The 17,848-nt window shown below is 41.1% G+C and overlaps 1 protein-coding gene across 1 annotated transcript; it reads right to left on the bottom strand.

The window, feature by feature from the left end:
• Positions 1 to 3,820: 3,820 nt before the first annotated feature.
• Positions 3,821 to 17,223, bottom strand: LOC110058478 (cytochrome P450 4F11-like). The gene is made up of 14 exons (XM_089289997.1): positions 16,893 to 17,223; positions 14,066 to 14,255; positions 12,817 to 12,944; positions 12,041 to 12,159; positions 11,690 to 11,752; positions 10,709 to 10,841; positions 9,868 to 9,945; positions 9,454 to 9,541; positions 8,049 to 8,151; positions 7,415 to 7,545; positions 7,064 to 7,128; positions 6,457 to 6,539; positions 5,439 to 5,504; positions 3,821 to 4,911 (listed from the first exon to the last, which is right to left on the bottom strand). The coding sequence occupies exons 1-14, from the start codon at positions 17,049 to 17,051 to the stop codon at positions 4,794 to 4,796; spliced, it is 1,524 nt and encodes a 507-aa protein (XP_089146123.1). The 5' UTR covers positions 17,052 to 17,223; the 3' UTR covers positions 3,821 to 4,793.
• Positions 17,224 to 17,848: the final 625 nt, after the last annotated feature.

Raw genomic sequence — 17,848 nt, 5'->3', positions numbered from 1 at the left:
ACGTTTCGGCCTCGCAAAGGCAGTTTTAGTTAATCGGTATTTGTAGACAGAGAGGTGTACACGCCTGAAACTTCTTGTATGAAGAGAACCTCCGCTCATATTAGGACTATGTACATTAAACAGCTCTTTAGTCATAAGGTGTGAGATTTTGCTACGGCCAGTTTTCGGGACCTTTGAGAAACGGGCCCCAGGAGTATTTCTACTCCCCCCTGGATGGGATGCCAGTCCATCGCAGAGTTACCCCCAGCATTGAGTTCGCCGGTACCCATTTATACACCTGGGTGGAAAGAGGTACTGTGAGAGTAAAGTGTTTTGCCCAATAACACAACGCAATGTCCCCAGCCAGGGCTCGAACCTGGGCCGCTCGATCCGGAGACAAGCGCACCAACCATGAGGCCGGCGCACAGGACCTTCGCTATAATTAGTTCCCTAGTTCAGACCAATGTTAAATTGCCGTAAACATATAGGCTTTTGTTGACGGTGTTATCGAAAATGATGAAAAAGTAGCGACTTCTTTAAAACACACCCAATCTGCCCAATTCAAGACGAGTGGGCAAAAACCATACCCCATTTATGACCAAAATGGCCAAAATCGATACCACATTTATGACCAGAACGGTTGAAAAACCATACCCTCTGAGGCCGCTCATACTTACATAGCCCATATTATATAGGTCTAGCCAAGCCTAAAAGCGGAGCTCCTAGGCCGGGTTGTTCAGAGCCAGATATTTAAGATAAGCCAGAAGCTTGATTTGAGTGTTGTTACTTTGCGGTGAGGTCTTCTGTATATTGTTTGGCCTTCTGTTTTGAGTCTGAATAATCTCAAACTACATGAAACAACAGCAGTGAAAAACATTTGTATACAAGAAAAATTTATATTTTGGTTAAAATCCTGGGTTAGCGTTAACTACTTGCGAACAACCAAGGCCTGAGCCCGCGATCCGATCGAAAACCAGCACTCAGACAACGGTCAACTTCAAAAACACATGACCTGAGTTCTAAACTTGAGCACGCGATATGGTCACGTGATACTGGTCAGCGGATACCTGAGAGGTATCAGTTGACTACAACATGGCTGTCCAAGATCAAAGAAGGACACTATAAACCCAGGCTGCGTGTCTCTGTCAACCTATTAGCTGGAGTATGGCCGCGGCTCGTGTTTTCTATATTTCCCTCGCGTTCTCAAATGCCCATCATGCGTTATCACAGTGTAATACACGGCTTAGGCTTCTTTATTTGTTAAATAAAGCCCTGGCCAAACGGACTCGCAAGTAGACGCAAGTTGAAAACTTGGGTCTACTTGCGACTGCCTTGTAGACTATTGTGTGAAATTGCATTGTCTTAGACTCACTTTGGTTGAGATCAAATTTGCACGCAAGTCGACGCAAGGTTTTCACCGTATTGGCTACCCAGCCAAAGTCAACGAAAGTTGAGTGACGTCCATTAATCTTTTATTAGCCAATGAAATACAGGATAAGTGTATCTTGAAATGGTTTTTTGCGACTTGCGTGTACTAGCGAGGAAAATTGCGAGTTCGTTTGGCCAGTAGGAATAAACAAGCTAAAAAAATGTGCGTTTGAAAACCTTAGTGGACTTAACACGACCTAAGAGAAGGAAAACGGTATCTTGGGTGAAAAAGCTGAAAGTTTGTTCTCGGAAGAGGTGTCTTTATCTCCTGACAAATAATGCCCGCTGTCGACTGATACGACCAAGAAAGCGAGAATGAACAGCTCGGAAGGGACGCAGACTTCCCAGCTATTTGGCTTAATAGAAGGTCTTGGGGAAAGACTAGAAAACAGGCTGCAAGAAATTCGGATAAACATGGATACTTTTAGACAAGAAATCAAAGATGAAATTAAAGGCATGAAGACGACAGTTACAGAGTCGCTAGAGGAGGTTTGGTCACATATTGTTGACAGGTTTCCGGTCACCTCGCCACCAAGCGAAGTCTCCTCGCCACCAAATTACTAACGATCTAATAATGAGACTGAAATTCGTTCCACTTTGTAACTCGCACAGCTCGTGTAAGGTTGAAGTTGTTTGATCATTTATTTCAGCCGAAGCCTTTTATGAGAAACGTATGTAGGCTTAAAGGGGCTCAGTCACGGCATTTTGAGTTATTTTGGCCACATACAGAAATTACCTTTAAATGGTAGGAAACCTGAAAATAACAGTTTAATAAGACAGAAAAACACCAAAGAGATAATGATAAATCATAAAAAAACAAGGATGGCTAAGGATGGAGAAGATTAACACGGATTGCAAACGACGAATTTGAAAAATTGAGGCTAAACTTTTCGATATGCGCAAACCGTGACTGAGCTCCTTTAAATGCGAACGCAACAGCGAAGCAACTGAGCAATAACAGCACTGTCAATTCTCGAAGAAATATACATGTAGTTAAATTCTAGAAAGCTATGGTTTCTCGTTAGACAACGGAACACATATCGTATCATCTCAAGTATTGGAAAGTTTCAGGAACAGTATCTGGACTGAAGCTGAACATTAAAAAAACTGAAGTACTTCGGATTGGAGCAAACACTCGAAGGGATGAAATACTCTGCCCTGAAAAAATTTGAAATGGGTAAAGAACAAAGTAAAGGCCTTAGGCGTCTGGTTTTCAACCGACCCGAAAATAACTATGGAGGCAAACTACTCTGATAGATTGGCAAAAGTCAATCAGTGCTTAGGCAGCTGGGAATGCGCCGGTGATTGAGTCTTCTTGGAAAGATAACAAAACTGGTTTATATCCTGTCACCGTTATCAACAAATTACCATTGAGCAAATCTTTCTTCAATTTTGTATGGGGCGGCAAGGGGACAAAATCAAGAGACATGTGATGATCGCCGACTATTTAGACAGAGGTCTAAAGATGATTGATTTACAATCATTTAAGAAAGTTCTCAAATCTACCTGGGTCAAAACATACCTTGACCCAGAAAATCATGGTAAATGGAAGTACTTTTTTGACTCTGAATTGCAATATTTTGCTGGGCCTGCCATCTTTTAGAGGCAACCTCAAAAAAGACGACTTGCCAAAATACAACATCTCGGATCTCTTCACCGAAATATTGCAAACCTGGTCCGCCAGAAGTAAGCTTTAATCCTTGCGTGGTCTCTGTTGATCACTACCTTTCATCTAGTCTTTGGCGTAACTCTCTCATAAAAATCGACAATGGACCAGTTTTTTTATAAATCATGGTACTCTAAAGGCGTTGAAAATGTCGCTCATCTAGTGAAAGATTCGACCACGTTAATTTCTTATCACGAGTTTGAAGAACGCTTCGCTATCAAAACAAATTTCGTTGCTTTTCAAGGCCTTATATTAGCATTAAAATCTCTAAAAAAATTAAATAGAGGTTGTCTTCTAAGTAGGTTCGTAAATTGTCTCTTGAGCCTCTTTCCACTCTCCTTTGACTGAAACAGCCTTCAGTAGGTTAAAATTAAAAGCCATGTAGTTGTATATTTTTATTTTCCTTTTCGTCTCCTTTAATGTTGTTTTTTTCTTTAGCTTTTGTAGTTTTAATAACAATAACAGTACCGATCAATTTACATGTCTGTATAATGTAACTGTAATTGTAAAAACCGTAATTGTGGAGTTTTGTAAGACTAGCATCGCATCCAGTGGCGAGTGACAATATTCCTAGCCGCCTCGTGCTGCAGAAACCGGAGATAAGTGCCGACAGCTGTGAGTCAGTCGGGCTGAAGAGACTTTACTATTGGGGACTGATAAACTCAAACTCTGTGGCGGAAGACGGGAAACAGAAAGGAAGGTCAAATTACGGGGTTAAACACACAAAACTGTTCTATCAGTCAAATGTACTTTTCACTGCGAGTGTTGTTCAGACACTCCAAGCACTTTATTGAACCAGAAAACCATAGAAATATTGTAGCGAAAGTTACAGAGTACATTTGTGTCTGACCCTACCCCCCTTACAGTAGATATTGTCACGTGGTTTTGTTGGATGTGCATTAAACATGGCCGCTCATTGTTAGTTTGGTTGAGTTCTGAAGCGTAAGAAATGGCAACATCACAATATGTGATGTATATTGTTTTCATATTTCAGTGCTATTTCAAGGTAATGATATATAACAACGTCTGCCTAGCTTTAATAATCGCATTGCGAACAAGAGATGATCAAGGTAAGAGAGTGAATCCCCCATATAGGCCTTAGACCCAAGGTAATCCTTTTAAAGTTATTTTTAGACATGGTATCCAGTTTTTCCGCGGATGTTACTCGCGAGTTCCATGGATGTTTTCGTGGAGGATTTAAAATGTTTCGTTTCGTTTCAAAGCGAAAGAATTGAGCCCCAATGTTGTGGGGATGTCGTCTTTAAAATTTTAATATCAAAGAAGAATAGGAGCTTCGGCCCTTGCCGAACATGTTTAAAAATAACTTAAGAGGGATTACCTTGAGTAAAAGGATTCGCTCGTTTACCTTTATTTTCTGTTGATTTCAAACTTTAGTATATCTTCTCCGTTATTCTTACACCTTATCGTAATTTAAGAGGTTGGGACAGCTATGGAACTTTAGGAGTCCTGGCACTTGGCCGACAAACCATGCGGGTCTTCATCAATTTGTTTAAATCTACGGACCAGAGTGAAAGAGATGGCGCTTAATTAATTAAAGACAACCTCAGTCCCAGCCTCCCTCACCTTTCCCTCGAGGAAATATGGACTACGAAAAAATTATTAGGTGATTTTATAGAGATAAATGTTTAGTGAAGTACATGTAATTCTAGCTAATATAATTAGTCGTTTTTATCATCGATTTATCTCTTTCCTTCTTCTTTTAAGTGTTGGGCAGTGGTGAAATGTTAACCATAATGCCATTTTTCGTTCGAAGAACTAGGTGAGATTGAAGATCTTCGTCTGGTACGATGTTCTGAGGCGCGACTCTCAACTGAAACCTATATCAACAAGAAGAGAGATACGTTTAAGAAACAACCCCTTCACGACTTTTCGCGTTGTATTGGTGAGGGGTCTGTTCCAGGCAGCTATTGTAGTTTAGGTCCCGACGTTTCGTTGCTCTAGGTCACCAATATGGCTGCCGTGACGTCATTTGAAAACACTCTTCTGCGGTTAAAAGTGTCGAGACATTCTAAGAAACAGAACGGTTTCTAACAAAGAACCATCATTCCCTCAATGAAGAAAAGTGTCTTTGTCGATAGCCAACCCCGCTACCTCCTCCCTCATAATAAATGTTGAAACACCGTCACCTTGTAACAACACTGGAAAGGGGAGAGGGGGGAGAGGTATAAAAAGGAAGGGGAAAATATAAAACTTTAAGGTAAAGAGATTTTTACCTTAAAGTTTTATATTTTACTTTTATCGGCGAAATGTATATATAAGAAGGGGACGTCGGACAAATCACGCTTATAAAGGGAAAAGGATGCACGGTGAACAAAGAAAAATATACTAAATCACCATCACTTACTTGCGAAGGATCATTGCTATTGCAGTTTTGACCTCAGCAAGGGCAAAACTTTGACCGATGCAGTTCCTGTAAACACAAAGCGCGAATCTTCAGTAATCTGCAACTGTATCCTGCCTCTGACTCGTCCCCATTCTTTCTCATATATCTTCATACCGCCCGTGGAACCTCTAGACTTTCTACAAGTCCTTTCTAATAATTCTTCCCTGGCCTGTTGGTTTCGACTTACGTCGCTCGCACTCGCCCTCGCGACTTCGTCGCACGAAGATTACCCTCTCGCTTCGCTCGAGGAAGATAAATAAGTCGAGGTTTAAGAAAAGGTGGACTTGTGGAAAGTCTAGTGGAACCTCTTGCTCTCCAACCTCGGGTCCAAGCCTCGCGCATCTCACCTTGCGTCTTGCCGCGCGCTGAATGCAGACGGCTGAGGACGAGTCAGGTTCGGTCTGTTTCGTGTTCCTAATGTTCGTGATAAACCGAATCAGGAGCCCATCACTAGGAGCGTGAAACTCCCATAGTAAGTCTGTCACGGCATTTTTACAGAGCAGTCTATATTTAGGCTTCTTTTCCCGCGAAACAGGTCAGTTCCTGTCTACATGAGCGCGCATCGGTAAGGAAAAAAAATGGCTGTTTTTCTTTTTAATCTTCCGGTGAAATGGTGACGTCAGTTAAAAATTAAGGCCGTGCTTATGATTGGCCCTGAGGTTTCTGCGGGGGTCTGAATTCGCGTTAGATTCAAACTAAAAATAAATAGGTCTGTGAAAACGCCGTGACAAGAATTTGGGGTAGTTGCTCGCTCCTAGTGATGGGCTCCTGACTGAGTGCAGTTGAGGAACAACACCCGCGTAAACAGTCTGCATCTCTGACCTTGAGGGGAGCCGAATCTATGATCATGTGCCCATCGCAGTGCTGTAAACCGATTGTTTTGATTTGTTTGGCTCGTTTAATAGAATATAAGTATATTGGAAAAACGTCATAAATGCCATTAGGAGAAGTTTGAAAAAGAAGTGTAAAATTATTTTACCTTGGACCGGCAGAGAAAGGAACGTACGCATATGGCGACTTTCCTTCCATATTTTCATTCGTGAAACGAAGAGGGTCAAATTTCTGCGAAAAGGAACGGAAATAATTAACAAATCGGTAAATACTTAATCAATCGATTGATCAATCAATCTATCTATTTATCATGGGCTAGTGTATTGTAGTGTGGAAAGGTGCGGTGTGGCAAGGTGTGGTGTGGAGTGCTGTTGTAGACAGTGTAATGCAATATAGGGTAAAATAAAGTAGGTTTGGGTAGGGTTGGGTAGGCTAGGGCAGGGTAGGGCAGGGCAGGGGAGGGGAGGGTAGGGTAAGGTTAGGTAGGGTTGGGTAAGATTGGATATGCTTGGGTATGGTTTGGTATGGTTGGGTAGGGTAGAGTAAGATAAGGAAGGGTAGGGTAGCGTGGGGTTGTTAGGGTAGGGTAGAGTAGGGTAGGGTTGGGTAAGGCCGGGTAGGGTAGGGTCGGGTAGGGTAGAATAGGGTAGGATAGGGTGGGTCGGATAGGATAGGGCCGTGTTGAGTTAGGTAGGGTAGTGTAAGTGTACTTACTGGTCGATGAAGTAGCCTGGACGTTACACATTTCATCTCACCTCAGGATCCTGCCATATATGTGGATTACGGTGCAAAGCAAAGATTTGAGATACTACCACTGTTCCTACAAGATACGATTAATAACGTTTAGAAAAGACAAACAAAGTCATAATAACTCCTTGTATAAAGAAATGTATGCCAGGGGCAAGGGCGTGCCCAACTGGCGTACATTTCTTTGTAACAATTGCAAATTCGTCGTCCCATATTTCAATGCGTTTCCAACAGATTCTACTGAAACCTCACACATATACTAAATTCGGCATGATAATATAAATGGAAGGCTTAAATAATTTTGTTTGAATTAAAAAATCCGAAAGGCATGACAAATTTGAAGTATATCAACAACTTACCTTCATCTACCATTTTTCCATCAATCTCGTACGGTTTTTCCAACACACGGCTGATCTGGGGGACAACAGAGTACAATCTGTTGCTTTCCTTGATGCAGAGAAGGACGTATTTTAATTTTCCAAGATCGTTCCTGAAAAACAGAAAAGAAGGGTTTCATATCTTGCCTACTGAATAAGTGAAATCATTGGCCAATAAATGAGCTTCCGAGAGCAACGTTCATAATGCTTGATGTACTTTCGTGATCCGTAAATACTTCCCTTATTTTATGACTGAGAAAATTACTTCATTGTGATTGGCGTAGAGCAGGTCAATTTATCGTTAAGTTATCTGTATTCAGTGCAAATTAGCGGGCGTGTTCCTAATTTTCTCAGTCACATAATAAATGAGTAATTTATGAAAGAATTTTCAAATATCACTCGTAATGTAAATCTTGAATTGCGCTCGCATTCATACGATTACCTATACTAACTCTACTTCATTAAAGGGTAATGATGATGACGTTGGCATCAAAGATTTGCACTTAAATACTCAAACTCCCCAAACATTCAGTTCTTGGCTTATTCCCAGATGGTGTACCATTGCAATAGTCAATAGTTACTAACCCATCAGAGCATGCGCACTGACATATCTCACCATTCCAGCTCTTCCTTACTCCCAAGCACTTCCTCAATTTCCTCGCGGCATTTGTCTTGGTGTTCAGGAAATCTTGCCAAGTTGTACAATGTCCACGAGATGGCTTCGATTTGAAAAGAAAATCAATTAGCTCTTATTAACCGAGCTTAGTCGGTCTGTATGGGAGAATCTTGACTGAGGTCGTGAGTATAGACCGAACGCAGTGAGGTCTGTACACACGACCGAGGTCAAGATTCTCCCATACAGACCGACTAAGCTCGGTTAATAAGATGTTTATTATATGGCGCAAACAAAAGTAATTTAATTCGTAATGTAACTGGTTTGTACTAACCGTCATTTTGCTCGCGAACGGCGATGAGCTGAATTTAACCCTACTAAAGTTTGCTCGTCCTCTTTACATTTTTTTTTCTCATCAGGCTTTTTGGCACTTCCATAAATAAATATTGTTAGATGAAAACAGTCAATGACTTTGCAATTTTGTTTGCAACTTTTTTACGGCAAAACATTACCGGTCTAGATGCCGGTCTAGATGCGAAAATCTAGACCGCTTTCAATATCGATTTCAGCCAATCAAATTCGTGATTTCGGTAGTTCCCAGTCCTTGTGAGACAGAGCCATATAATAAACCTGATTAATAACGCGGTATATAAGAACCTAGTGATTAAAAACCCGTAGGGTAATGTTTTGGCATTTACACCTGCATTATATAAAAACTTGTTGAGCGTAAAAATTGAAGCAGGCTGTTAATTGGAGAATAAACTGTAACGGTATTGAGCATAGAGAACTAAGAATTAATGTACATGCTGTCTCCAGTCTACGAGCAAAGCGTCAGTTTTGTAACGGTTTCTTAAGTCGGAATTGAAATCTCGTTCTCCCGGGTTGTTTGCACGCGCAGTCGAAACTCCTTAGAACACCAAGCCAGTATAGGAGAACAATCTTTACTTTATTGTCTTTAATCCTAATCTTGTGGTCTCAGGGCGTTTTCATACGAATCGAAACAAAGCGGTCAACTGAAACCATTACATCAAGAAATCACTAAATATCGTTGCGTTTCTGACTTAGAAAGTAATCACAATGATTATGCCATGTGCTCATGCTAATAGAGAGCCTTGAGAGCGGTTGAAATCTAAGTATAGCTCTCACTGGAGTCAGAAATTTACTTAACAATGTAAATATCAACATCAGTAGATTGTAGCTTACCAACGTTCGCGGGTCTTGATTTTCCTATGAGAATTTCGTTCTAACTTGTTTTACGACCTGAACAGAAGGGGTCTTAGCTTGAACTGAATTTGGGCTATGTTTGGTAAGCATTTAATGCATCAATCATGGTAACGTCAATCAAATGGGAAAATATTTCTCAACTTTACCGGAAGCGGTTACAAGTTTAAAAAATTGTGTTACTTACACCAAGCAGTTGTGTCATGCCCAGCAAACATAAATGTCATCACTTCTGATGTAATTTCTTCCTCAGACAAGCTCTTTCCAGTTTCATCCTGATAAAAAACCGTATAAAATGTCCTGAATACAAAGCCCCTTTAAGAAATGAACTTCGGTATATTCATAATACTGAAGAGGAGAAGCCAGTGAACCCGCGCGATCACTCAAAATTGTTTCTAGTATGTGTTTTTGTTTGTGTGCGTTGCTTGAAAAGAGAAGCAAGACAAATCTACTGAAAGTCCTGGAACATCAAGCTGCGTGAAAGGTTTTCATTAGTCCTGGAAGCAAATTTTTCTTCTTCTTCCTCTTTCAAAACAAACACTAAATTTTCTTCCAAGCATTTGCGTTGATGTTGCTTAAAATATAAAGGAAGTTCAAGTACAGTTTCTATTTCCCTTGCCGCAAGCAAAATATCAAGGAAATCAAAGCGCTTCTTTTTCTTGAACTTTTCTTGTTCGTCCTGCAAAAGAAACAACATGAATGAGGACAACGAATACAGCGCTCCAAGATGTTATAAAAAAACTTAATGACCCTCAGACGAAGTCAACTGCGACAAGAACCCTCGTTCATTCTTAGGGTTTCATATATATCTAAGAAGACTAACCCCGAGTACCGTTTAGGCTCGATTTCCGCCTTCCTCTCGAATTCAGTCCCCGAAGAGCGAACAGCGGCTGGTAATCGAGCCTATGGGCTGTTTGGAAAGAACTTTGAATTGGCCATTTAATGGTTTCGCATTTAGAGTCGTTTTGAAACGGAGGCACGAGGGAACTCGGAAATGGCCTATTGGATTAACCTGAATCACAAACAGTCTACATCGCTTGTTTCATGATATCGAGGACAACTATTAGAAACCATCTGTGCGCATAATAGAACCGCCAAACGTGTCGCTTTTTCCACTTTTTATTATATGGCTAGCTCCGTGAGCGGGCACGATGAAATGAATCCTGTGCTGTGATTGGCTACCTGAGTGAGCAAGATGGCACTATCTCACCCGCTCGGGATCACCCGCTGAGTCCCGCAAGAACATAGTGTTCTTTTTCCATATAATTAATCATTTATTGACCAGCGTTGTTCGGTCAAGATGGCTGGATATTGGCCTCGTTCTTTTTTTTGCGTGCTCGTCTTGGTCCATAAACACGCAAAAAACGGTTGGCCAATATCCAGCCATCTTGACCTCATGCTTGGTCAATAACCCATGGATAAAAGATGCTTGGAACACTTACAGTATCTTGTAAAGCAGTCCTTCTTTCTTTGATGACTTCTTTTGCCTTGGCCTGTGTGATTGCGCAGTCTTCAGCGAATTTTCGTCCTTCAGGCGTCATGCGGTAAATTTCATCTGAATGTAAAAGAGGGTTCCTAGATAGTGAAGAAATGTGTAAAGAAAACGAACAGTTTAGACGGAGCAATAATTTACTTGCTAGCAGTTCAATGGTTTAGGTTAGCATAACGAACTTCATAGGAACTTATGGCACGGGTGGGTAATCAAAATAGACTGACACAGGGTGAGCACGTATAAGTAGCCGGCGAACAGGCTTCTTTTCCTCTGTTCGTCTCCTCGAAAAAATAAAACCTCTCCATTGCAGGTAAGCGCGAGTGAATGAGAGCGTTGTCGAGTGAGCACGTGGGTGAGAAAGCGAGTGAACGAGCATGTGAGCGACCCGCACGTTTTCTCAAAGGACACCCGCGAAGGTGAGAAACTAAACTTAATTAGTAGCACCCAACTAGTGGACTAATGCAAATCCTGCATTTTAATTGGTTACGCTACTAGAGGATTATTAGTAATAGTCCTCGAGTAGCGAAATAGGCGCAATCGAGCGTGACGCTTCCTTTCGTGTTATTCCCAAATAAATATTTCTTCAACGTGCATTTGCTAACTTTATTATTGCCTTTTCTGTCCGACTAAAACAATTAGATACTAAAACAATCAGACCCTTCGCCCTCAAGGGCCACGGGTCCAATTGTTAAGTAGATGATATTAATAACGCAGTAAGTGATTGAGAGAGAAAAAATAACAAGGTAAACAAATAGCCTGCGTGGCAGGTTGTAGAAGGGAAGGGAAAGGGTCAAAATTGAGCGAGGGAGGATCACGCTTTGAGGAGGGACAGCGTCCACTACCACCACGCGCTTCGCGCGCTCGTTTTATCCCACTTTCCTCCCCTTCGGATGCCTGCCACGCAGGCTAGTAAACAAAAACAAATACCTACATGATTCTGCTTACGATCTCGTCAGTTGCCTCATAAACTGCTTTGATGTAAGGATTCTTTTTACTGTAAAGTAGATGATAATTTATGTCAATTTAATTATTGTGAACGTGATAGGACACCGCTGACTGAAGCTATCAGCCCATGCACGCTCACATTACAATAGTCTGAACACTAACAGTCAGTTATAATCCCTTTGTAGTTAACTGTCTTTGTAAGAATGTTAGATTTTTCTTCCTATAGTCGTGCCACATCTTAACTTCACTACTGCTCTTGTAACCAATCAAAATTGACTAGAGAATTGCTTTTTATCTGAAAAGGCGCAAACAAGCAATTCTGGATTTATTCACTTACTCTTGAATCTGACAGTTACTATTGTAACTGAGCGCACACTTGAGGATGGAATCCAACGTCATCAGACTCACATAATGGAACAGCTCCACCTCACCTCTCCCCTGAGCAGACCACTTCTCCTAGAGAACAAAAAAGATTGGTTGTCCTTTGTTAAGCTGTAGAGCAGATTTTTAAGATGTGTTACTCTTACCCTAGACTGCTTGCAGCTGGCCCAGGGGTACTTCCTATAAAGGCATATAAGAGGAGGCTCCACCCGAAAGGGGTATTTTTTTCGGACTTCAGGTATATAAAAGGGCACGGATTTTACAAGGTTAAGTATATGAAACGGTTGGGAAATCTGTCATTTAGTTATTTAAAAGGGCCTCTAATTAAAATACTTTGGACAGACGCAACTTATGTGTTTGAATCATCTAATTTATTAGGCACTGCATGAAAATGACAAGACGACTTTCCTTTCTGGTTATTCATTCATAATACAGGTCAGTTATGAAAGCATGTACAAAGAGTACCTTCACCCTCAAAATGGTATACAAAAGGGTAAGAGGTTTGACATAGGGGCAGAGCCTTCCCATCTAAATCTTTGTAGAGTAGCCTCTCCCCACCAAAACCCCTCTCCGGGGCAGCCGGTCCCCTCTCTTAGGGTCCAACGAGTGTTTATTCCCGTGAGTGTGAACGTAAAGGGGCGGTATGAATGAGGAGGAGACAAAAGAAAAACACATATTATATCTCGCCTAACCATATCCTGATGGAAGACAAACATTTTAAGTTTTACTTACTAGGAGAACATTAGTGGAATCTTGGAAAACTTGGACGTATGATCTGAGGATCTCGAAGTGGAAAGCTGGGGTAAGAAGTCTTCTCATCCGGAACCACTTGTCTCCATTTGAAGCTATCAGTCCATCTCCTGAAAAAACAGAAATACTGTATTTATCCCTTGCCTTGATAAATACAGCCAATACGAACCCTTCAAAGTTGTCCATATGCCAGATTTAACGATATGAGTTTCGAATAAAACTAATCTAGGATATGGTTGAAACACCTAAGGATGTTCTTCAGAAAGTCTTCAGAAATGTTTAGTAAATTTCTTTCTCTGTGTCTGCGTTTTTGGTAATTGCCAAATTTATCTTCAGATTTGAGATTTTCAGATTTTTTTATTGCTTTGCACTGTTTACATTTTTTAACAAGCGATCTAATATATTGATCTAATACATTGATCTAATACAGTAGAACCTCCGGTTACAACCACCTCTCGTAAGCGACCTCTCCTTAGTGACCAGTTTTCCAAAATACCAAACGTTTCCAAGTCAAATCACCATATTTGGAACTTCTTATAAGCAACCACCTCTTGAAAGCGACCGCGACCACTTTTAGAGCTAAAATTTTGAAATTTTCCTTTGTTTTTAACCTTCCGTTAGCGACCACAGGACAGATAATGGAGCGAAAAATGGCTAATAAGGTGTTGTAACATCGTTTTCCTGGCTAGTACAAGCAACCAAAATTTCACACTGGGAAGAACCAGATTTTTTTCTCGAAATTGACTTTTACACGAAAAAACATTGCATCGACATTGGTGCATGGGTTAAGCCTCGGCAGTTAACCTCTTGTAAGCGACCATTTGACAGATAACAGAGCAGAAATTGGATAATAAGGTGTTGCAATATTATCGCAATCCTGGATAGTACAAGGGACGGAAATTTCTCAATGCAAAGTACCAGATTTTTTCTCGAAATTGACTTTTCACATGAAAAAAAATTTAAAACATGGGGTAAGTCTCTGCAGTTACCTTATGCTAATGAGATGACATTTTGACCTAACATGGTCTAAGCCCTCGTAAACGACCGCCTCCCATAAGCGACCACCTAGGCTTGGTCGCTTATGGGAGGTTTGACTGTATATCTACTATATCCTCCTTAATATGTTGGTCCATCCCTAATTTGTTGCTACAGCGCGATTGTCACGCGACATGCTAGAAACATCTATAAGGGAAAAGCCTTGGGAACGAGGTTGCAGAGAACCATGACTCACCAAAGAAGGGCCTGGAAAATCGGTATGTGTATGATTTTGGAGCATTACTAGACTGACTGACCTTGATCGTGTCTGGATGACAGAGTGCTAAGACACCAGTCGTAGGAGTTCTCCAAATGATATAACATTTTTTGAATTCAGTTGCACATTTGACATGCCACTGAAGAGCCACCCCATCGTGGTTCTTTATCTGAAGAGAGAAAAAAAAGAAAAAACCACAATCAAGTACATCAATGAAGAGAAGAGAGGGGCTGCTGAAAGGAGCCTTATTGACGAGGAGGGTAAAAAGGAAATGTATGAACTGAGAATCAGAACTACTCGTGTGATAGCCAAAGGTATCAATCTCAGATTCCTTGTGCCGAGATTGCGTGACCATTGTTATTAGATATCACGAAACAATATGCAAGCTCTACGGGAATGTAGCGCACATATTCCATGATGAGAGGGTCGTATTTTGAAATACGCTACTGGCTGCATCAGAGGCAGCCAAAGCTCGAAAGTTATGAGCAATGACCGTCTTTCTTAATAACGTTCAGGGCAAATAAGAAAACTTTATTATGCGCGGATTGCTCACAGCCTTTGATGATCATAAACTTACACTGCCAGTGGCTGCACGCCCTGGCTGCACACCCTGGCTGCACACCCTGGCTGCCCACTCAAAAAATATCAGGAAGTACGAACATACCTTTCCTTGGTATTCCCCTTAACATATAGTCAAAAGAAGGGAATCTATTCCTCTCCAAGTTTATCTCACTTGCAAAAGGATTTCTTTTGTCTTTCCTCCCGTGACAGACCCTGTTCACAAGCTGAAAAAGATGTGGACAGACACCAATGTTCTGGCATTGGCTTAGCGCCAAAGAGGGCAGCGTAAGGCTAATCTATGGAACTGCAGACCGGGGAACCACGGAACATGCGGAACCTGCTAAACCTAGAGAAATGACTGTTTTTACGGCACCTAGTCGACTCAACTACTCACTAAGTTGAATAATCACTAGAAACGATTACGTTAACAGTGACAATCCAGTGATTCCATATTTCCGGTAATTTTCCATTTTCGGGAGACTTCTTGACAACCTGAGTCACGTGCTATTGCTAATTGAGCGATTGAGCTAACCATAAAAGTTTCTTTGCTGTGTTACGATGCAGGGCTTTGTAGAGTTTTTGTTTCGAATTAAATTGAAAACAATTTTAACTTTATGTAGATAAGGTATATTTAATATGTAAATAGTGTTCCCAATTAGCTTCTTTTTTTTTCATTCAATCATTCATTCACGTCAATCAATACCTTTGTTTGCCTTTCTTGTGACAGGACGAAAAAGATGGTGAATTTAAAATGGAAGGAGAAAGCTATGATTTTATCGGTTAGATGTTTTCCTTCTGTGAATAAGTTCATCTTTTCTGACGTTTAAATTCTTAATAGTTTACTTTATTTGATTATGAAAAATAAAAGTGACCTTAATAACATTAACAAATAAATGCTATGTGTACGGTTATGATGCAAGTGTATGCAAGCGGAAAAACAAGATCACTGGAACGCCCTTAATTCCACCACATCAACTAGCCACCAAAATTTGCTCATCTAAACCGGGTGGTAGAACTAAAGGGTTTCATAAATAAGTCGAAATGACTGGCAGAAATTTAGTTGCGTGAGGAATTTTTCCCCGGGGGAGGTACTCCTTATATGGGATATATTGATAGGTATGTGCGGCCCCAATTTTTCACAGAATGCGTGACGAACTAAAACCCCTAAGAAAGAAAGATCAAGAAGTCTATCTGAGGCCGATGTCAAAAGTAAACGCAAGCGCAACAAATGGAAATGTTTCATTCTCTTAGATTTAGCAATTGAAAGTATAATATATGCTATAAAGATCAGCGTAGAACTGTTGCTTTTCTCTTCAGTCGATCGAATGGAAGAAAAGAGAAGTTAGTGATATCACAACTCGTTCAGGTTTTCAAGGGATATAAACAAACGATAACAAATAAAAGAACGCAACCAAGGGCAGAAAATACATTCTTAAACAACTTACGGTACTATTTCTAAAGCACAAATCAAACAAATCTACTCTGAAAGTGTTGTCAACATTCGATATGGCGATTTACACACGAACATATATTTTCTGTCCGACTAGTTGGGTGATACTAAAACAATTAGACCCTTCGCCCTCAAGAGCCACGGGTCAATAGCCCATTTGGCTTCGCCTCATGAGCTATTGACCCGTAGCCCTTGCGGGCTACGGGTCTAATTGTTAAGTAAACATGACCGAATCAGAGATACGACTACCAAGCCGCTAATGCGAGAGTTAACTCCATAGAATTTATGCTTCTGTTAGTGCGAGAGCATCCGGTTTTTGTTCGATTTTCGTGAATCAAAATTAGTCCATCATCTTACGACTGCCACTGACAAATGTAAGAAACGGGACGCCACTGAAGGACAGTGGAAACAGGGAAATCACAGCTGAAAATGGCACCTGAAAGGCGGAAATCAGCAGATATCAATATTCGGCAGATATAGTCGAGTCCCTACCAGAAAGATTTTAACCAATATCAATGTAAATTTCATTGTTCCAACTAATTGTTGCATATTTTTTCTATCTTTAACCTTATACCTCGAAAGCCAATGAAAACAGTATTTCTCTAGGTTCCGCAGGTTCCGCGGTTCCGCGGTCTACACGAGTTCCGAAGATTGATCTACTTGATTTTATAGTCTTACCCAAGAGTGCGTGATTGCAAAATGTATGGCCAATACGATATAGAAGCGATTGGCCAAGCCTATATGTTGCTTTCTTTGCGAATCTGCTAAAGAAAGCTCGTTAGATTAGCAGCTTACGTGTTTAAGGTGCCCTGTAAACCAGCTGCTTGGCGCTGAAGGAAACGAGGCAAGCCGTCTTACGATGCGAATTTTCTTCACAAGGTAGATGATCAGGTTACAGATAAGGACTACTCCTGTGGCTGATGCAACAAGAAGCCATAAAGAGTTTGAATCCATCGCACATCCTTTGAAATACAGCTTCACTTTGCAAAACTATCGCTAGCTTAAAGTGTTTAAACGGTGAACATTCTCAACCATTTGGAAAGCGCGAATAGGCCTAATGGCACTGGCAAGGTCAATGGCAGAGAGTACACATTGCATTTGTGGTCACGAGGTCAGTTTATGCAGAACGTGTGTGTGACTCCACTAATGTTACTACAGTATTGTGACCTAATTTGGTCACAGCGTCAAGATCGCTGATTCAGTAAATTACAGAAGCACTGTTTAAAGCTTTTTGTTCAAGGCATTCCCTCTCTCGTTTCCTCACAGGCAGCCTAAACTCGGAAACCGAAGTTACGCATCGGTCGAAATATTAAGATTTGTATAAAGGATAAAAGGGTTCCATTCTCAAGCCTTAAAACTACAAATGCGTAGAAATGAAAACAGACCTACCCATGACCTATCCTGTTTCAGGTGTCTGTTGCCAGGCTCCCGACGAGCGCGAAATAATGAATTCGACGAGGGAAGCGAGCAGGGCGAGGTGGAGGAACCTGTCCCAGGGGGGACACTAGGGCGGGAAGGCCACAACGGGAACGGGAGTGCACGCGGGAAACTTTCTCGGGTCCCGTCGTGTCCCCAAAGACAAAATAATTAGATGGGTATTTTCGCAAAGGACGGCGACGTAAATAATCAACTTGAACATCGTAAAAGCTATTCACAAAAGCAATGACATCTTTTAGACTAAAGAGATGGTAGAAATCTTATCCTATTAAGCTTAAACGATGGTGAACATTTCACTCGGCTTTCAGTGGAGA

The sequence above is a fragment of the Orbicella faveolata genome, unplaced genomic scaffold (genome assembly GCF_042242905.1).
Source record: "Orbicella faveolata isolate gen_17 unplaced genomic scaffold, um_ofav_v1 contig_2, whole genome shotgun sequence".
In the NCBI taxonomy this organism is placed as follows: Eukaryota; Metazoa; Cnidaria; class Anthozoa; order Scleractinia; family Merulinidae; genus Orbicella; species Orbicella faveolata.
The sequence above is the reverse complement of the archived record's forward strand: the minus strand, read 5'-3'. Positions and strand labels throughout refer to the sequence as shown.

What these genes read in the sequence shown, in the direction of transcription:
- LOC110058478 (XM_089289997.1), bottom strand. Translation starts at nt 17,051, where the DNA reads ATGGATTCAAACTCTTTATGGCTTCTTGTTGCATCAGCCACAGGAGTA. An exon ending in TTACAGGGCACCTTAAACAC is followed by an intron (nt 14,256 to 16,892) that starts GTAAGCTGCTAA and finishes TTCTCTCTTCAG; the next exon opens with ATAAAGAACCACGATGGGGT. An exon ending in CGGCAAGGGAAATAGAAACT is followed by an intron (nt 9,542 to 9,867) that starts GTACTTGAACTT and finishes GTTTTTTATCAG; the next exon opens with GATGAAACTGGAAAGAGCTT.